This window comes from Aureobasidium pullulans (assembly GCF_000721785.1).
Source record: "Aureobasidium pullulans EXF-150 unplaced genomic scaffold scaffold_5, whole genome shotgun sequence".
Classification (NCBI taxonomy): Eukaryota; Fungi; Ascomycota; class Dothideomycetes; order Dothideales; family Saccotheciaceae; genus Aureobasidium; species Aureobasidium pullulans.
Genome location: NW_021941025.1, coordinates 1,003,794 through 1,025,135, shown reverse-complemented (window position 1 = coordinate 1,025,135; position 21,342 = coordinate 1,003,794). Strand labels below are relative to the sequence as shown.

The window sequence follows — 21,342 nt, the reverse complement described above, 5'->3', positions numbered from 1 at the left end:
ATCCTTTAGTACGTAGACATTATAGTAAATCCTACTATATCGTATGTTGCCTTACTCTCCCTATTGCATGTCGTACTCTATAGCATAGGTTACGCTAATATCCTCGACTATTATAATTAGACGTAGGCGGATAGGTAACTAGCCTTAAAATGCTATAGATTGCTTTCTATCTTCTGTAGGCGCTTTATACTCCTAGACCTAAACCTAATTACGCTAAGGTTTGCCCCCTTTCTACTAATTCTCTACGTAACGAGCAATGTTTCGTTCTATAGTACTACTATTATCGGTAATGTCGCTATACTCCTTCCTACACTTAACAAAGTGATGCAGCTAGATAGGATAGTCATTTACCTAAGTGTCCATTAGCTTAACTCTATCTAGATCTAGGTTACTTAGCTGCTCTCGATTATAAGGGCGTAATTCTCGGATAAACACTACTATCGCCTATCGGAAAAGCGGGCCCTCTTCTAGCCTAAGTAGCTCGACAATGTCCCTTACTAGTCACTATAAAGCCTTCTTTATCCTCCGATTTTGTCCTAGTAGTCTAAATACTAAGTTAATAGGCTATAGTTCTCTAACCGAGACTAGCTCTTCGTCCCTTTTACGGCCGTCTACTAAGGTAGGTTAGGGACTATAGTAGAGAATGTCTTATAGCGCGAGCATGTTAATGCTACGTAAGTAGTACTCTATTAGTTAGTCCTCCTAGTTGTTCTTCTTATTAGTCCTTCGGAAACCTTCTTTTATATAGGTGTAATGCTTATGCTCTAGATGACTTATGTCCTAGTTCAGCGTATAGCTATAAAGGCGTATTATTTGTACGCAATAGGTTAAAGAATGCTACTTTAGAAAGTTAAAGTGCTACTCGTCGTCCTTTGCTTTTAGGTTACGATATTTTCGAAACACTTCCTTATACTAGTTTATCCGATATAACGCTAGTTCAAAATATCTAAGCGTGTTGTCGTCGTAGCTCTAATACATAGCTAGCGTAATGAAGTCAACTATAGCCTAGATAAACTAAATAGCTGCGTTAGCTTCTAGAGTGCCTACTTCTTCGAGCAAGGGGACAAATATAGGCAGTATCTAACGGAGGATGTATTTTTGTTCTACTCCTATCTATTAACTTACCTTAGATAAGTGCTAGAATACGCGAATCGTCGCAAACTTTAGAATAGACGCGAATCGACGGTCGACGATACTAGTTATAATGCTTTTAGCTACTTTAGCGTTTGCTTTTGCTAAGCGCTTCTTCGTAGCATTAGCATATATGACCGCCTTAAACATACGCGTCCCTAGCTTGTTCCTAGCCTAGTCTAAAAGAAACAATTATGTCTAGCCGAGTACGTGCATTATAATACCTTTTAGCAATTAGTGAAGGATGTCGACTATAAGACTCTTATATATGTCTATTAGCGGCATTGTTAAGGTAAAACAATTAATGTCGTAGATGCGTTTGTCTAGATTAAGTTCTAATTTATCTCTAGATCCTAGACCGGCCTCCTCTTCCTCTAACTCTATGCCGTCGTCTATAACGTTAAAAGTCTACGAGGGCTAAGCCGTACTGCTACTAGACGTACTAGTAGCTCCTTTACGTTGTCGCTAAATCCTCTCTCTTATATTAGTCTTAGACCTCTACTCGGCTATAAGTTTAAGGTCCTCTCGTAGATCCGGGTAAATCTTATACATTATATAGTGTCTATTACCTAATACTCTAGTTAACTTAACCTACTCCTCGTAATCTATCGTAAAGGCTATAATAATCGGGACATAACGTCTAGTCTAGCCGTCCGAGTAGGGGATTTCGGTACCTGCCTAAAGACACATCTACTTTACTAGTTTAAATATAGTTGCTAGACAGTAGTAAAATATCCGACCTCTTATTATTACATCTCCCTCCTTAACGATAGGAATTAGACTAAGCAGTATTAACCTAGGACGCTCGTTTAAATGTCGAGCAGAGGCACGAAGATTTCTAATGCTAAGGTAGACTACGTAGGCTGCTAGGTCGCCTAACTATAGGGTTAACATAGTCTTGTCGCTTATAATAATTAATGGCACGATCGTTGCGCCCCTACTACGTCTATCCTAACTAATCTTTTCTTATGTTTCCTACTACTAGTCTCCTGTCGGCATATCGTTATATCTTCTATAGGTTTGAGTCTCGTCGGTCTATACCCTATACGGCTTATAATAGAGGTCGTCTTTAAATCCTAGATATCTAAGAAAGAAGCGAATAGTACGTACTAGATCTTAATATCGTAAGGTATACATTTTATTCCCGTTTAGACTATTGTCGCTAGGTACGTCTACGGTTATGTACTTCTACTAACTAATGTCGGCGACAGTTATTATCTTTTCTATCTTCTCGCGTAGGTCGTTAGCGGAATCCTAGCCTAACTAGTCGACTAGCGACTTAAGACCGGGTTACTTTAGGAGGCGGTCGATACTGTTCTTCGATATGTTCTCTTAGTGTATCTAACGAGCAAAGTCGAAACTAAACCGACTTCTAAATTCGCGTAAGAGTATCGTCTCTAACGTGTTAGGGATAGGGCATCTAGGATCGTNTTAGACTAGTAGGAACAATAGCCTAATAATAAAGTCCTCTAACCTCTAAAGCCTAGCCGCCGCTTAGAGCTTTATGTTGTCGCTAAACGTTTTACGTACCTCTATCGCCGCCGAGGAGGATAGCCGGCCGCTATTCGGTTTAATNNAAGCGCTATACGCGAGACTCGGTATATCTTCGACTATAGTTGCCTAATATTCATTATCTATAACTAAGGTAGGGAGGTTATGCTCCGTATAGTCTTATTCGTCCTCTAAACTAGCATCTAAGATNATTAACAATAGCTTTAGCGCTTCTAAGAGTAAGGTCTAATAACAAGCTCGCCTTAAACATAGGATTAGACTCCCTTAATGCTTTAAAGCAAGGGAAGTTGCTAATGTAGCGGAACTTATAGATGCTTTAGAGGAAGCTAGCCTAAGAGAATTCCGACTTTTCGCCGCCATTCTTTGCTATTGCTATTTTAACATGTTTAGCTCGTATAATAGCCTATTTAAGCGCAACCCTATAAGGTTCGGCGATGTCGTTATAGTATTCCTCTAGGATAGGGACGTTTATGTCTAGAATTCGCACTAGTGCCATGTTTATAATCGGAATCTAATTAGGTCCCTACAGTGTCGATGTAGTAAACTAAATGGTCGAGTCGTTTAGTAGACGAGCTAAATCCTAAGCCTTAGGCTTATTAGTAATGGTTGTCGTTAACTGTCCTACCTTATGGTCAATAAGGGCGCCGCTAGTAGAAACGTCCTTATTAAGGACTCTATAGATCTATCTTAACGTAACAAAGCTCTTTGCTAGGAGCTAGTCTCTCCTAACCTAGTTATCTATGTAATTAAACATATCGATCGCACTTTCTCCCTTCCTAGATGCTTTAAGAAGTAAGGTATACTAATCTTAAAAGCGGTCCAGGTAATAGGTACTAGTGCCTAGATTAGTTATGCCATTAGTTAGAGAAGGGATGCAACGGCTTAAGCTCTCTATAGCCATTAATAGAGCGATAAGGGAACTTAGCTTATTAAGGAAGGTTCCGCTAATCTAGATAAACTGCGGTAAGCCTAGAATGCTTATTATGTTCCTCTACGCAAAAGTTTACTAGCTAGTAATCTCGTGAAACTCGTCTATAAACACATAGCTAAATTCGGTATCGATTAAACGCTCGGAATCGTTAGGCTTAACACCTACTAGGGTCTTATTAGTGCTATAATCCGTTAGCCTAATGCGCGATAAAAGGTTTCTAGCGGCATAGATAATGACGGTAGTAGAACACTATAGGTACTATTCCTCTTACCTATGTTCTCGCTACATCTTTCTCTTATGGCGTAAGTCCTTCCATTTCTAGAGCATCTATATAACAGATAATTTAGCATTACTTTAGAACTAGCTAACGCGAAGCGGTAAGGCTAGCTAAAACCTAGAAGGGAGTTTAGAGCGAAAGCTTAAGACGTAATCGCCATAATCGGTTTTAGTCTTCCTTTCTAAAATCTTGGTAGATGCGACTATTACTAGAGTTAAGGGAAAAAACTTGTTTAAAGATCTGCACTATAATTAGATTATAAGGGGGGGCGGTACTACTAAGAATGGTCTAGCACTAACTCGAAGATCCTATTCTTAGTCCTTAGGCTTCTCTTTAGTTAATCGCTCTTAGCATTACTTAATCGTCTTAGTCGGGGCTTACTTAAATAGCGTGTACGGATTTATGTACTCGTCGGTAGACTTAGATAAATAGCTCTATCGGAAGGCTCGTAGTACCTCGAAGATTCTAATAGAGATAGGCGTCTTGCTAACTCCTATCGTATAGCTAGGAATCGTCTAAAGGCCTCTAGAAAGTAGGACGCAAAGATAGAATGCGACACTAAAGAACTAATAGGATAGGAGATAGAACTCCCTACTCCATTTCTCGAGGAAAACGCTAGAGTTAGGATTCTAATGCTCTAGATTAAAACCGACCATCTAATAGGTAAGCTGCTAGGATAACGCAGTTATATAGGTAACTTTGTCTTGTCTAAAGAGAGCGCTAGTAAGTATAGATCTAGATGCGGAGTCGACGTTTTTATAAGCACTAGAAGACAACTACTTATAAAGGATAGAGGTAAATTTGCGACTACTCCCCGCGGGCCTAATACTATAGATAGTAGGAGTCTTAGAGACTACTAGCTCCTATAAACGGAGTGGAGCCTCTCTCATGCGTAGATAGTGTCTAGTAGACACTACCGTACTAGTCTAGTCCACGTTTATAAGATCGTTAGAAACTAAAGACGGCCTTTTAGCATACTAGAGTAGTTCGGGTTTACTCTTCTAACTAGGTCCGACCTAAGGGGTTAGACTTATAGGGGGGGTGCTACCTTTAAGGGGGAAATGTTAAGTCTATAAGTCCGTATTAAAAGGGACACGGCTATAGAGGAGGCTAGATAGGAGTCGCTTAAGGATGTCCGTATCCTAAGCGATAAAGAGAATAATGCCGTTATAGTTAGCATCCGCGCGCTTATAGGCCTAGGTAATGTAGCTAATGTTCACTAGGAGAGGATCGGAGTAAATCTAACTCTATGTCTTACTAGAAGGGTCCTAGAAGCCTACGGCNAATTCATTAATAGATTAACGAAAGATCACGATTTTAATCCTAAGAGGGACTATATTAAGCTATATCGAGAGGACGAGGAGGCTATAATAGTAGACGACTAGAAGGCATAGGAGCGGCTAATTTTGATACGCTATATGTAGGGAAAACCTCTTAAGTTCCTTATAGTAAGCATCTAAGGAGGAAACATTAGACATAGGATTAATTACCTTAGGTTAAGGATTTACCATTACTAGAACATAGTCTAAGCGGCGACTCGACTACGTAGCGCTAATAACAACATTAGGTATCGGAAACAAGCAAATGACGATACGTGCTATTATAACCTAGCTAAGTTACGTAGATTACAGGAAAGCTGCGGATTACGGACGATCGTATATAATGCCTAAAAAGCGTTAAATCTATACACTACGACTCTTAACTACGTCTACTTATTTCTAATGCTAGTGTTTAATTTATTAGACGTCTTTAGTAGGTACACTTACTAGTAGGCTATAGTCGAATACTAACGTAACGGAAGGCTCGGACCTTAGCTACGAACCTAACCTAGGCGACTAAGGGTTCTAGAGTACCTCGAGCTCCTTTAATGTAACGCGAGGAAAGAAACGCCCTTACGATAGGATGCCTAAAAATAAAGTATATAACGACGATAAGACTCTTAATTAGTAGGTAGCCCGCTAGCGTTTATAGAAGGAGCTCCCTCTAGACTATTAGCGGGTGTTTAAGGCTATAATAAGGGCTTACGTGTCGCTGTTTCTAGTAGGGACACTAGAATGTATAGCGTTTAACTAGGCTATAGCTAACCTTTATTAGGTCGATGCTACGTTTCGGCGACGATAGAAGCAATGTTAGGACGCAGACATGTAGCTTTACCTAGAATCATTAGCGACCTACATCCCTAATAGGATAGTTCGATAGTATATAAGTTAAGTACGAGTCTACTCTAAGGATTTAGCTAATAATGTCGGAGATGCGTAAAGAGTTAAGAGGTGTACGCTACATAGCTATAGGCGTAACCTAGAAAGAGATAACTACGCACGTTTTAAGTTTAGTAACTAGGGACGAGTCTTATCTACGACACATTACCCCTAGCACTAGGGAGCTTAGATAGTAGGCACTCGTAAACTAAAACGCGATGTACTTATTTCTAAACGGGGACGGCGTAAGATATATCGTATACGATTATATAGTGTTAAGGCCATACTAATGTTAGATAGAAAGGACGTTTCTTAAGTCTAATGTTTTGCTACCTTATAGGCAAAGTATATTATAGGTTAGACGGTCCCGCAGCACACGCGGAAATAAGAGAGCTATAAGAAGAAGTTACTAAACACATGGTAGCCTATTTAGCTACAACTATAGAACACATTGCCTATATATAGCTCTAAGGGGCTCGCTAAACGAGTAACGGTAAAGCGATAAGATAGGAGCCTCTCTAATCCGATGTAGTATAGGGCAAGTATAAAAGATATCTTCGACTATTCTATACTAAGAATGGTAAGGAGAGACGTAAGATAATCCTAAGGAAGATTATAAAGTAGGCTCGCAAAGAGCTTAGTATATTTAAGGATCCGATTAAGCAGATAGTAGCCCCCTTGCTAGCGGCCTATTTAGAAGACTTAATAGACCTCCTTTCTAACGAAGAAGGTAAGTAGACTAGGTTTTAAATGTAGTAAAGGCTAACTATAATAGGTAAGATGCCGCGTCGCTAACTACTAGCCCTCCGTAGAGCAGCTACTAAACCTATAAACATCGACCCTCGTCTTTTAAGCCCGTCGAGGTCTACCTAGGTCTATTCTAGCGGTAAGACTACTAGTATATAGGTCGCCTCNACAAATCCTAGCTTCTAGAGTTTAATGACACATTTCTCGTTCTAGTCTCTTGTAGCTTACTTTAGTCTATATAGACTCCTATAGACTTTAAGACACATCCCTAGTAGGACATCTACCCCTAGTAGAGGTTTTATATAGATGTCCTCCTTTAAGAATGATTCTATGAAGGCGTTGTTAACATCTACATAATAGCACTCTATGTCTTCGACAGCGCATAGGGCTAGGAAGATCCTTAGGGTATTATGCCTAAGAGTTAGGGCGAAGGTATGTTCGTAGTCTACTCTAAATTTCTAAGAGAATCCTCTTATAACAAGTCTTGCTTTTAACTTATCTAGTAACCTATTAGTGTTAAATTTAGTAGCAAAGACCTATTTGCTTGTTACTAGGTTAGCTCCCCTAGGGAGATAGGTTATCTCCTAGGTGCTATTGCCTACTAGTGTAATAAGCTCGCGCCTAATTGCTTCCCTCCATTTAGGTCCCTATATCTTGTCTAAGATAGCTTTAAGATAGGTTTAAGGAATAGGAATGTCTATCTTACCTTATGCTGCTAGGGCTATCTCCTTATTTGATTCTATAGAGAAATAGGCCCTAAACTCTTTAACTAATGCTCTTAACATTTTAGCATAGTCCTTATTTGCACCTATGTCATTATTTGTAGTATACATAGCTATTAGGGCAAAGAGGGCTTAATAAAGCCTTTTCTCTATAGGCTTATCCTCGCTGAAATTCATTCTACTCTCATCTCTTGTCCTTTTCCTAGAGTTTAACTTAATCTAGACTTCTACGTCCTTCTTTGGTTTAAAATCAGTTAAGACTAGTTTCTAATTTAGGTCCTCCTTCCATGGTTTAGAAGGAGTAGGTTAAGGTAGTGTAGTTTTAGAGTTTCTAGTTACCCTATTAGTTAGGAGAGGATTGTTGTCTCCTACTAATGTTAGTTCCTAGGTGTTATCTTTATCTCCCTCTTATAGAGGAGGTTATGTAGTAGCTCCTACTAGCTTTAGATTTGCTTATATAGGAGGAACTATAGCTTAGCTGTCTTCCTTGTTTATAGCGGGCCTACCCTTTAGATTTCTAGTTATAGCATAACTTAGTTAATGCTTACTTTCTAAGTTATAATTAATGCTACCGCTAGGTTCATCCTTATAGAAGACTACATTACTAGTCTTAATGATGGTCTTTATATTAGGTGCCTAGATTAGGAACTGCTTACTTGTGTCTACAACATATCCTATAAAGATGCTAACTCTAGCTTTATCTATAAGTTTGTCTCTTCTAAAGTTCTAAGGGATAGATTCCCTATCTATATAGGAATGTACCTTACATCCCTATACTCTTACATGGTTGACATTAGGCACCTTGCTTATAAGGGCCTTATAAGGGCTAACCATGTGTCCATTCACCTCTAGACCATTTAAGATTCTGTTTCTAATATAGCATCTAGCTTAGTATGCCTCTTCCTAGAAGTTAGGTAGTAAGTCGGCGCCCTTAAGATTAGCTCGTATGTTGTTTTCTACTTGCTAATTTTCCCTTTTAACTAGGCCATTCTAGGTAGAAGTGTGTAGGACTATAGTTTAAGTTTTAATCCTAAATTCCACTTTAAGTCCTTTAAAATGCTTAACTAGTTCTCCTACATTGTNAAATCTAAATGCTTTAATAAGATACCTAGTTTGCCTTTTAACTATTACTCTCTAGACTCTAAGTTTCTCTAGACATTCCTTTCTGTCCTTAATAGGAATAACCTAGGAATATCTTATAAAATNATCTTTAATAACNATTNCTTAAGTGTTTCNNAGTCTTAACATTAGAAATAGTCTATAGGTATTAATAGACACCCTCTTAAGTAGTGCTCCCTTTCTATCTACTACCTTTCCTTTCCTCTTTCTAAACTTAGTAAGAGTGTAGGTCTAGCAGACACATTTAACTACCTTAATTAGGTTCTTTATAGTCGTCATCTTATAGATTTGAGAAATCTTCTAGGAGCCTAAGTAGGCAAATCTCTTATAGTATAACATGTAGTTATCTAGCACTTTCTTGTTATAGGCTTTAGCATCTAAATCATCACTTGACTCTCCTATCACTTCATCTTAAGTAATTTCTTCTTAGGTAGCAAATGCAAGTAGTTTATCTAAGCTATAGGAGGGCGAGTAATGGATGTTGCTTAGGACATAGACACTACCTTGTTCTTTTGCTTTAAGGATAGTGTGTCCCTTAGGATTAACATAATACATCTTCTTATTATTAAACCTTCCTTTAATCCTATTCCTACATAGCTTTCTCCCTAATAGAAGGTTCACTCCTAGACTAGGAACAAATAGGACATCCTTTAAGATAATCCTAGACTTATCTTTCCCTTAGATTCTAACCTCTCCTCTTCTATTTAAGTATAGCTTTCTACCTCCTACTATTATTGTAACTTGTCTAATTTAGGTAGGAGGATTACTAAAGAGGGTAAGGTTATTAGTCATGTGTAAACTTACACTAGAATCTAATATCCATTTGTCCTAGAGGATAGTACTAACATTCTCTTTGTAGAAGGTTGCTATCTCCTTAACTTCTTCTTTATCGTCTTCTAATAAGACTAAAGTGTTATCTAAGATTATGTCTTTACTAGTAGATTTAGCTAGGTATGCCTTCTTAGATCTCTTTTCTACTCTAAGGGATTTGATCTCCCTAGCTAGGTTGCTAATCTAGGATTCTAGCTAAGAGATCTTAGTAGACTAGGTACTAATTTGATTAGTAGATTTCCTTAACTTAGTCTAGCTTCTCCTTTCCTAGTTAGTAGTCCTCTTAGCTGTAGACATGTAAGGACATGATCTTATCTAATAGTCTAATCCATTACAAAGGAAACAGTTCTAGCCATCCCTTTAAATAGGGGATCTAGGTCTCTCTTCTTAAGGTCTAGGCCTTAGCTTTCTATATANAAGAACACTTTAACTACTAGTAGGGCAAGCTCCTTAAGTAGACAGAGATTCTACTTAAGCCCTCTTTAAGCTCCTCCTATGTTACATAACCCTAACATCTCTTATTAAGACATCTTACTTAACCCTAACCTAACTGGCCGTCACATTAGAATCCTAGTTCTTAATCCATTTAAGGCTACCCTTCCTTACTTAAACGACTTAATTACTAGAGTTACTACCTACTTAACTGCCCTTTATAACCTTTAAAACCGCGTAACCCGTAGTAAAGTTCTTTAAGTTAAGGAGCTGCCTAAGACATTTGTTAATGATAAGGAGTCCTTTAAAGGTTTTGATTAATGGATTTAAGAGGATGGAACTTAAGGAACAACTTAGAGAAACTTAGGTTAGTTAGAAAGGATATAAGGGATAGCTAGGAGGATTTCTTATGTTTTTAAAGGCTTAAGAAAGTTTAATGCTAATGGAGAGAGAGATAGTACTACCTAACAAGGCTTAAGAATGCTTAAGGCTAGTTAAACCTTGTGTAATAACTCTTTAATTAAACAACTTAATAGGAGTTAATTTATCACCATCTTGCTATTCTAAACTTGATACTCTTAACTTAAGTTGTTCAAATATCTTAAAGTTAGCAAGACCTTCTCTTAACTAGCTTCGAAGGCATTAAGAAGTAGTAATACTTCTTAAAGATAGTGATGATCTATAAGGTGTAATCATTAAGCTACAAGAGCTAAAAACTCTTTTAGGTTCATCGGACATTGTAGGAATAGTAAAGACATTAAGTGCAAGCCTATAAAGACGTAGATATGAGTTAATAATAGCCCTACTTATCTAATACTTAAGTAGTAGCCTCTTAATTATAGACTAATCTCTTAGCCGGCGGCACTAACGCTTATAATCATCTTTAGCTTAATTTTCAATAAGATGCCTAAGGCTAAAAAGCTTAGACTTGTGCCAGCAGTTTGTTAATGAAGAACTTAAAGAATGATTTGAGGTTACTAGCATGTCCTTATACTCTCCCTAGAGCTTTAACATCTTAAACTTAGAGTGTTAAAGCTAAATAGGCTTATGTGCCTAGAGACTCTTAATGTTAACCTAAGTAAATGCAGGATATAGAATAAGGCTTATAACATATGCAGTTAAATGGTCCGTCAACTTATAATATTTGTTAAGCTTTAACTAACCTTAGTTAATCTAAACATAGAGAGTTGCATAGTAGTCTAGCTAGCTACTTAAAGCTTAAGTATATGCTTTAGTAGCAGCTTAAGACTATAGCGGTTAAGAGACAACTAGCTGTTAAGATAGGGCTTCGAGGTTTTGTTAAGATAGTTCTTAAACTTGTGGAGTAGGGGGTGTTAGCAATGGTCGAGAATTAGCTCCCCTATTACGGGTAGCTCGTTAACCCCTTCTTAAAGGCATAGCTAGAGGTAGCATCTTAGATGTTGCTATTAAGGAGGCAGGTTCAACTAGTGGTTAATAGGCACTAATAGGATTTGAAGGTGCAATAACAAACTTTTCCTTAAGATCTTTAAAGTGCTTAAGAAGACCTTCCATTATAGGGATAGTCTGCTAGATTAAGCCCTAAGCTCTACCTTTGCTATAGCCTTAAAGGATTGTTATTACCTTATTAAGAGGTTAAAGGATATCCTGGTATTCCTTTAAGACAGCCTAGTCTAAGGGGTGCAACCAGTCATTAAGTACTAAGGGTCGTTCCTTAAGTTTTAATTAAGGCATTACCTTNCTAGGATTATTGCGATGCTACTAGGCCTTAAGAACATCCCATTTCTTAGCAATTTCTTCTATAAGAGCTTAAATTGGTCCTTGCTGTTTAACACCTCTTTTAAGTAAGTTAAAGAAGGCATTCTATCTTATGTTATTATTAGGAATAAGCTTATAAGTATTCTCCCTTTTAAGGTTAGTATCTTAATTAACTAGAGGATGATTTGCTTAATGAAATCTAAATCTCATTCGGCGTTGTAGAGAACCTCGAATATAGGTGTTAATGTTATNTGCACAGCTTGGCACGCTATGCAAGGCCTTATCCACCAGTTATGAAACGAGTATAATCATTTAGTCGCCTGCATATCTAAAAATCGTCTAGAGGTCAGACAAATTTGCCACAGGCTACCAACTCCAAACTGGAGTACCAGTTCCAACTTTCTTGTGCAAAATGCTGTTAACAGGCTAACTTCACATCCTAATTCGATTGCGCGGCTGATGACAAGCATGGAACCGTGGTAATGGCGCACAACATCCTACGGAAAATATTGACATCTCCCTGCAGCTGCAAACACTGCACTCTACGGCGAACGGTTGGAATCTTGCTGGTCTGCAGGACCTCTCCCTTTGAGCGGATATCATGCGTAGGCGCGCACCCATTACCGATCTCCCCTTGTCAAGGCTTCGTGTTGGTTGGATGTATTGTTTCGTGTCAAATGCCTTCCCTAGCCGCTGATGTATCACTCTGGCATATGCTCTTCCTGAGACTTTCATCCAATAAGACCGTCAACCTGCCTTCGGATACGAGCAATGTAGACCTGTCGTATTGCGTCTTTTTGTCATCTAGGGAAGTGTGTGGCATCCTCTCAACTAAGATGTGCTTGAAAGAGTCCTGACAGCTTGTGTCTGTATCATAATATACCACGGCAACACACAGTGCCGGTCAAATGACGGAAATCAAGAGACTGTTTGCCCGAACATTCTAGCTTACAAAACAGAAAGGTTGACGGCGCAATCTATGCATGAGCAAACGTAGGCAACAAACGATATTCTGACCGCCATGCGGGTCTTGGAATCATCAATGTCATGATCGCGGATCATCTTTCAAGATGCGGCTAATGTAGGCATCAACTTGTTTGACCATCCGGTCACTGAAAGGCTCAGGGTTTGCTGATCAATGTACAGTCGCTACATTTAGCAATCCTTTTTCGATTGCATGTCATTTAAAACCATCCTCCAGCCTCGTAAATTCACACTCATCCACTCAACCTTTCTGGATTTTGTTGATCAGCTTCTACAAGGTAGCAGCGAGAAAGACGATATGCAGCCTCTCCCTCCAGGCGAAACCGCTCAGTCCCAGGAACACTCTCGAGAGCATACTCAAGACCATCTCCAGCGCCCTCATCAGGATGTCCGCGAGGAATCTCCTCAGAACACGCACCTGGACCAGGAACCTCGCGAGAACCTTCCTGTGGTTCCTGTGGTTCCCTTGACTCCTGCCGCACTTACCCATTTAGCATGGCTCGCGTATTTCATCTCGATCATCCTCCCTGTGCTATGGTTCACCACCTCGTACTTGGCTTCAGCTACTATCTTTGCAAATGTTAGCCTCCCTTTGGTCAACAGTACTGCACTCAACACGACTCTGGGGTTCTTCCACCACGAGCCTTCTCTGGAACATACATTCACCAACAGGCAAGTCAACGCTATCAGCGCTGCTCTCTTTGCCCCCAATGTTGTTTTCGCTTTCCTTTTCATCCCTGTGAGCATGGCGTCGGACAATACCAATGCTTTCCTATGGGCTTTCTTCGGCAACTTGCTCACGATTACGGCCTCGATCCTTTTCTTGTGCATACGGACTCCAGTATCTGTTTTGGTTTCGAGGAACATCATGGCGCTTGGCGAGACCATGGTATTGCCACAAGGTCTTCGTTTCGCGGCCTCTCTTACCACTGGAAACACCGAAAAGCCGCACAGTGCAGGCATGCGTACGCTCGCCACGCGTCTCTATTCCGTGTCCAACATCGAACTCAATATCGTCGGCGTTATCGCAGGCGGTGTACTGTTGACTCAGCACCCTAACATCGGCTACATCATCTGTACAGCTCTTTCATGTCTCTCACTTGTTTGTCTTGTTGTTTACGGGCTCACCAATCAACTGGAAAATGCTGCTTGGAGCCCGTTTTTCAATGTCCTTGAGCCCATGGTTCCGATCAGCGCTGAGGAGGAGGCTTTTAGGCTTCGAATCCGCACTGAAGGCCCCACCATAGCACAATGGCAGGCCTTACGCAGAGGAGAATTCCAAACGACCCTCCTCGGTCTATTTGCCCCTGGGATTCTGGACAGATTCAGCGTCATAAAGTTTGATTATGCGGCCGCTCTGCTTGCGGGCCTGTCAATCTCCTTGTTTGCCATGGCTCTTGGGCCGATTGCTTTCGCAGGTGTCGGCCTGCTAGGCCAGGATACACCTCTTCCTTTGCACTTTCAAAGCCTTTCTGCTTTTGCATACTTTGGTGCTGTGTGTGCTGGAGCCTGCGGTCTCAGAGTCATTCAATTCAACAACCACCCTCGAACACGTGAGCTGGTTCGTGTGCCTCACGCCGGTGATGATTCCCCTGCAGTTTACTATCGAGAGAACTCACTGGTCCCTCCTACCCTCTTCAGCCAGCCTACGGCTGTCACCATTGTACGCAGGGAGCAACGTAGGTCCGTCCCAGCACCCGTCACCAACACTGAGCAGGGTGTCCAGCCTCAGCTAGAGACTCAACAGGAGGCTCAGCAGGAGGCTCAGCAGGAGGCTCATCAGGATCATGGACAGCACGATGCTTGGGTACTACCCCAGGAACAGCATGCCAGGGAGAATCAGACCTACCAAGCCTTGTTCGCCTCCCTCTTGTCCCTGATGCTTAGCATGGTAGCGTTCCTTAGCTGCTTGCCCCTGTTCTTGAGGCTTCTATCTGAAACCGGCAACAGCCATGCCCACCTCATGTGGCTCATGTTCGTGGCCCCTTTGATCTACCTCCTTTTTGGCACTTTCACGCAAACTCGAGTATTCCCACACTCCCGGGATATGTGCTTTTACCAAAGACCTCATTTCTGGCTTTGCACACTGTCAACCCAGCCCCACAATCATCTTGCCGTTCTGAACATGCTCTCTGCGACCATCTCTTTACTCATTGCATCTTTCAAGGAGATTCCCCTGAGCACCCCTGGCCTGACCTTTCTTCTATCGATATGGAGCCTCAACGTCTTCGGCAATTTCTCCTTTGTCGTCTGGCTCATCAGCAACAGACTACAAACGCTGGTAGGGTTATCGACCGCGCTCTTGGATGGCGTCTTACAGTTGTCTCTCGAGCTATCCTTGACCCTGAGCAAGGTCATGGATAAGTCCATCGCCTCGGCGGCCGGACCTACCCCTATCTTTGATCTTATCACTACCTTTTTCGTGTCCATCCCACGCTTAGATGTTATTGACAGCACTCAGCGTGCATTTGGTATCATTATGTGCCTCCAACTTCTTGCTACCGCCGTGGTGTTCACTGGCCTCAGACTCCCTGCGGAGGCAGGCTCAGAGATACAGATCGAAGACCAACAGGGTTCCCAGGGTACCCAGGATGTCCACGGTGTTCAGAGTGTTCAGGATGTTCAGGGTGTTCAGGGTGCTAATCAGGATGCTCAAGATACTCCGGCTGTTAGTCAAGGTGCCCATAACGCTCAGGGGGCCAGTCAGAGTGTTCAGGATGCCCAGGGTGCTCAGAGTGCCCAGGGTGCTCAGAATTCTCAGGATACCAGTCAGGGTGTTCAGGATGCCCAGGATTCTCGGAATACTAGTCAAGGCACCCAGAACGCTCAGAGTGCTGCTCAAGGCACCATTCAGCAGGTTACTCAGCAGGGTACCCAGCAGGGCGCTCAGAGCGACATGAGGATCCGAGTACTCGAGCCACAAGTGGGAGACCTTCAGCAGCAACAACCCCGCGGTCAACTCTCGACCGCACTCGCTCCTGATCCTATCGTCGATACCAGCAACCGTTCCGCAATCGCTCATGAGCTGATCCCTGTCACGCCCAAGACCGCTCAAGGCTTGACTCGTCAAGGCGAATCGCCCCAGTCTACCCGTGAACAGCACAGTACCCCTGGTGGCGGCTCAGCTGTCAATCCCCGCGAGTTTTAACTCTGACACCTGACACAGTTCGATTCATCATTCACGGCCTGTCACGAGAGAGAGCAACTTTTTCGGCATACTTACACAGCATTGATACCCATATTGCGATAGCGTACCTTACGACTTGATTGAACTTCCATTTCTTTTACTTCGGTTTCTCAGCGTGATCATACTCGCCGAGTGGTGATTAGACTAACTCGTATACAATCTTTGTTCAACCATTCCACTTGTATGCGTGACTGATGTGGCATATGTTTTAATGATGTAACTTGCTTAGAACTCACCGAGCTCTCAGACCGTCGGGTCACAGAATAGCCAGGCAAAGCCACGATGCTTTCGGCCTTGGTCCAACTTTCCAATGAGATGCTGGAAATGGTGGCGCTTCCGTGGACAAGGAGGTGGTTGTCAAAAACCTCTTGCCTTTTGACAGTTAAGTTGTCAATGAATGTCTAGTGAGAGAGAGAGCAGGGAGTTCGAGCTCTCAGCGATCCATCCCTCATTCTTGAATATCTTTGCGCATCTTTATAGCTAGCAACAGAGCAACAGTACTCCAATGGGAGGCAGGAAGAAGAGTTGGCAGAAATACCTGAGTACCCCCCAGCAACAGTCAGGGGCAGAATTTGACAGTGAAAAGACACCAGCGTTCTGTGAGTCTAGCACGTATCCAGTGTGAGAGAGCAGATAATTTAGCATCGGATTGAATTATCTCCTTGTTTGCGAGCTAAAAGTAGATATTGATAGCGCTGTGACCAAGAGTCTGAATTCTGCTTCAGATCCCATCATCATCTGTCTCATCAGTGCCAGTTATTGAGGTACTGTGCCGATCAGTACCAATCTGTTCCGCAACTCTCTTGTTTTCAAGTCCCAGCTTGTTGTAGACACGTATCCCATTTGTCACAGGTTCCCCTCTGGGGCTTGCTGAAGGATCGGGACGCTTCCAGACCCAAGTACGCTTCACTTGAAACTTGGTCAGGAACAGACCATCCGCCCACTGTAATTTTCCCACAACTGAAGACAGCCCGAGTTGAAGCACATGACAACGAAGACTCTTGTGGCAACGTCAGCCAATGTTTGCCATTGCGATCCACGGTGGCATGTTGATTCGAGAGACCGGACTTAAGTGCCATCAGAGATTCATATGAGGACGCCATGGTCAATCGCTGCAGAATGGGACATTCTCTACCATCATCCGACGTACAGACTTACAGGCTCCCACAAAGCATACTTGAAGAATATACAAAGCTCTTGACAATTGGTAATTTGTTCACCATGTTTACCAGAAGCCTTGAACGGACACCTCTGTGGAGATCAGATTACTCGTGCATTTTGACAGCTACATCGGAACAGTAGGAAGAACGTGGGAAGACGAAATTCCTGGATAGATGCCAAGTGGCTTCTCACCGCTGAAATTGGTCCTTTACAGGAGGGCGAAATGACAAAATGGTGTGCAACTGGAACAGTGTGCTCTGGGTGGGGTTGAATAGAAGTCGATAAGATGAACCAGTCGAGTATACTGCTTGGGTCTATGTACATAATCGTCTTGATCACAACCTTGCACAATGATTCCACTATGCCGTTTAGATACATAGCTTTTCCCTCTATTGCCAACTCATCATATAGTCACTGTATCTGCGAACAAAACAGTTTCGCGACCTAATTGAGGTTTGGTTCATTGTACGTATGCATTGAGTATCCGCTACGACAAAACCTCCTTGCGCTCTGGTCCAAGTACTGTCAGTTTCTCATTATTGCTTTTCAATGAGGACAGATTCCGTTCGGCTTCAAGTCGCTTGCCGATTGTCTTGTTCTCAAGTTCGACGTTGTCATAGACATGTATGCCGTCCATTACAGAATCTCCTCTAGGCTTTCTTGGGAACTCGGGAGGTTTGCCAGCCCACTGGAATCTTGGTTTGCAGGGTCTAAGCCCGTGAACAAACCAACCCGGATGAGGATAGAAACCGTCCAGAAAACGGAGCCGAGGTCGATTGCCCCCAAGGGCTTCGCGTAAGATTGTTCGACAAGCATAGTGCGGTCGGGCAGCAAGTGCCTCCCTAGCACCCGCTGCCATGGCCTTTGCAACATCGGGTTGAGCTTCCATGAGTGAAAAAAGCCTCCAGAATCTGAAACTAAATCGGGTTCTTAGGGCAACGGCCTTGTCGTAGTACTGCCATTGGAACTCGTTCCAGTCCAATTCGGCTCCTAACATATGCTTAACGAAGGCTCGAATCCTGGCATTGTTCGTAGGTCTAGAGCAATCCGCTTCTTCAGGGTACGCCAAAGCCCAGAATTCATCGCAGGCCATGACACAATGGTGGTCACAACGCTCTTCGGGATCATAGATATCGTAGCTCCAGAAATGTAACACCTCCCAAAGATGATGGTCACTGCCAAATTTGCACCAAAGATGTTCGACGGAGCTCAAACGATCCTTCGGGTCGGCAAATGAACTTGTTTCAGAATCATCAACTCGAACTGCGAGAATGAGCTGAGGTCCTATTTCGAGGTCGCGGCTCTTGTAGTGTAACATTTTCTGTATGGTAACCAGAAAATCCGGAAAGACGTGTTGTTCAAAGACCCTTGGACCCTTAAGATATCGTGTTCTGCCTTTGAGCTCGGGAGGAAACTGTATCTCATAGAGGACTTTCGCGAAGAAGAGTGATGTGTCAAGGCGAGCCACCCTTAAGTGTTTGGCTTCCCTAGCAGAGATTTCGCATGTCTCCAACGAGTTGACATCGAGATATCTGATGCTAGCCTCGCGACGCCCGTGAGTCTGGGAGGCTTTCGATTCCATTCTTGAGAAAGGTAAAGTAGAGGAAGTGGGAGAAAAGAAAAAAGTGACAGAAGGCAGGCTTTGTACCTCGAGCTTGTAAAACTTGCGTCAATTCCCCGCCAACTAACTCGTCCGAAGTAGTCATGTGGTCGTACCACCGTGTTCCCGATGACTGTTGAAACAATCTATTCAGTGATAGAGTACCCATCTATGAATGGGGTTTCACGAGCTTTTGAGAGAACCCCCTGGAGTCGACAGAACCTACCACATGTCTTGCGCACCGAGGGCGCCGGATCTAATGAGAGTACAGATCTTCGTACTCTTAGTCACCTAAGCATGATATATGTTGGATCTCTTTCAACTGTGCAGGAGTCAGTAACACTGATAAATACGTAGAGTATATCGCGCCCTTCTCGACGTGTGCTCAGTCAAGCCATTTCTCGCCATGCACAACCAGCAAGGGCATCCATTACAGAGCGTCGCGGCTGCGCTAGTAGTGCGATTACCAATTTCAATATTGATCATCATTGCGATTGCGAGGGAGAGGAAGCGGTAGTAAATCGAAACATACATTCACTATTCTATTCTATTTGAGTCGAGGTGTCCCATCTTGTAGGTCGTCGCCATGTCCTGGGAGCCACCACGAAGGGGCCCTCGTGAAGACGGTTTTAAAAGTGGGGTAGAATCAATCTCGACACACGCATCGGAGTCGCCAACCAGGTAGAGTGTATAACCGGCCGGCGAAGATTTGAGTTGGTGGTCTTGGTTGAGAAAGAAAAGAAGAGGGAGACTCGGACGAGGTTTCTTGTAGTGAAAAAGTGACGATGGGGCCCGTGCAGGGCTTGGCGCGAGCTGGGACAGTTCTGCTTCTGCTTCGACGGCGACTTGTCTAGGGCATCATGCAAATACTCGATCCCACCACCAATCACCCCTCCACGCGCCATTAATCACCTTCCAATTCTGCTTCCCATTCAGCTTCAATCTGGTCTTCGAACATCGCCGCATCTAGAGCTACATCGCAAACACAGTCAACCGCATCTCGCAACATAGCATACTCCGCAGCGCCAGCTTGCCCATCACAATTTTCTCCACCTTGCCTTTGTCCACCTGAGAAACACGCCCACTACGCCCTTCCGTCCTTGTCCAGCCTGCCTAGCTAGCCCTCTCCTCCACTCGAAGCTCCTCCCTGTTCCTGCATCCCTTCCACGCTAGCAGTCGCCGCAATGGACAAGGACACAAACAACCTTTGGTCCCGTCGCACAAAGTATTTCTTGACCATCTCCTCTTGCTGTACAGAGCTAACCATGTTTTCGCGCAGTGTTGGAAAGCTTTCCCTGTCAATGGACAAGTCAGACCGTCAAGATGGACAAACATCATCAAGACGTTTTGGTCCCAATTCCTCCCATGGGCGCAACAACCCTTTCAATACAGTCACACCATTGAGTACTAGCGGGATCTCGTCGCCTACCACAGGTGCTGCCTCGGGCGCTTTCGCCCTAGGTACTGGCGCCTTTGCTTCATTTGGTTCTGCGACAAAGACACCCAAGACCCCAGGAACTGCCTTTGACTTTGCCAAAGCTGTCGTTGGCACATCTTCGATCACCAACTCTGCTGAGAAGAAGGACGGTGACGAGAAGAAGAGCTTTGCTAGAAAGGTCGCGCCTGTCACTACACCCCGCCCCACGACTTCACAATCAATAGAACCGGCACCAAGAGGCAATGACAGCCCCTGGCCGCTCAAGTACACCTGGGTCATCTGGTACAGACCCCCCACGTCCAAGAACTCGGACTACGAGAAATCTACCAGGCCTATGTGCAAGATTTCGACAGCGCAACAGTTCTGGCAGGTCTATTCGCATCTGAAACACCCGTCAGGACTTCCTACCGTTTCGGACTACCATTTCTTCCGTGACGGCATCAGACCTGTTTGGGAGGATGAGGAGAACAAGAAGGGAGGAAAATGGATTTTGCGATTGAAGAAGGGAGTCGCAGACCGCTACTGGGAGGACTTGCTCATGGCCATGATTGGAGACCAGTTCGCCGAGGCTGGCGAGGAGGTCTGTGGTGCAGTTGTCAGTGTGCGCAGCGGTGAGGATGTTTTCAGCATCTGGACCAAGAACGATGGCGGCAGGAACGTGAAGATTCGGTAAGTCTTGGACGCGACGCGATTGTGGAGAAAGCTGCTAATATTCAAACTAGGGAAACCATCAAGCGCGTCCTGTCTCTGCCGGCAGACACCAACATGGTTTGGAAAAGCCATGATGACAGCATCACTCAACGCAGCGCCATTGACCAGGCTCGTCAAGAAAAGACGGGCCACCACGGTGAAAGACGCCGCAACCAAAACCAGAGCTCGACCAACAACAACGGAACGAGCGAGGAGAAGGTCGCAGCCTAATGAAGTGGTATATGAGCAACGATATGGCAGTAATTTCAGCTGCATGTATTTTAACGCATTGATTACCTGATACCTGAGTGGAGCGTTTGGGAATTGGCGAGGACATAGTGCTTTTTCGGCGATGCAGGCGACGGCATGCTTGGGGATAGCAGGTATGCATTGGCACCTCCGACGCGGGGTCGCGTTGTCGAAGCCGCAGATGAGGTGGGGGATAATGGACAAGCTACCTATGTAAAAGTAGCTAGCCGTCCACGCCTGGAAAGCGGAAAGCCATCACGGTCGTTGAAAGACAGACCGCATTGAATGAACAAAAGCAGTAAAGAAGCGCGCACGACTTTGTCCGGGTGGACTTAATGACGAAAGTCCGTGACTCTCCACGAATTGGCGGTATCGGGGGGACCCTTAAAGAGAGCA

The 21,342-nt window shown here is 43.5% G+C and overlaps 3 protein-coding genes across 3 annotated transcripts; 2 read left to right on the top strand and 1 right to left on the bottom strand.

Moving 5' to 3' along the window:
* Positions 1 to 12,919: 12,919 nt before the first annotated feature.
* On the top strand, positions 12,920 to 15,769 carry M438DRAFT_333512 (uncharacterized protein; the record flags this gene model as incomplete). The annotated part of the gene is made up of 1 exon (XM_029903614.1): positions 12,920 to 15,769. The coding sequence occupies one exon, from the start codon at positions 12,920 to 12,922 to the stop codon at positions 15,767 to 15,769; it is 2,850 nt and encodes a 949-aa protein (XP_029762812.1).
* Positions 15,770 to 17,456: 1,687 nt separating this feature from the next.
* Positions 17,457 to 18,551, bottom strand: M438DRAFT_353730 (uncharacterized protein; the record flags this gene model as incomplete). Its single annotated transcript, XM_029906900.1, has 1 exon — positions 17,457 to 18,551. One exon carries the CDS (start codon positions 18,549 to 18,551, stop codon positions 17,457 to 17,459), a length of 1,095 nt encoding a protein of 364 aa, XP_029762811.1.
* Positions 18,552 to 19,753: 1,202 nt separating this feature from the next.
* On the top strand, positions 19,754 to 20,928 carry M438DRAFT_269113 (putative translation initiation factor eIF4E3; the record flags this gene model as incomplete). The annotated part of the gene is made up of 3 exons (XM_029900308.1): positions 19,754 to 19,794; positions 19,849 to 20,676; positions 20,730 to 20,928. 3 exons carry the CDS (start codon positions 19,754 to 19,756, stop codon positions 20,926 to 20,928), a joined length of 1,068 nt encoding a protein of 355 aa, XP_029762810.1.
* Positions 20,929 to 21,342: the final 414 nt, after the last annotated feature.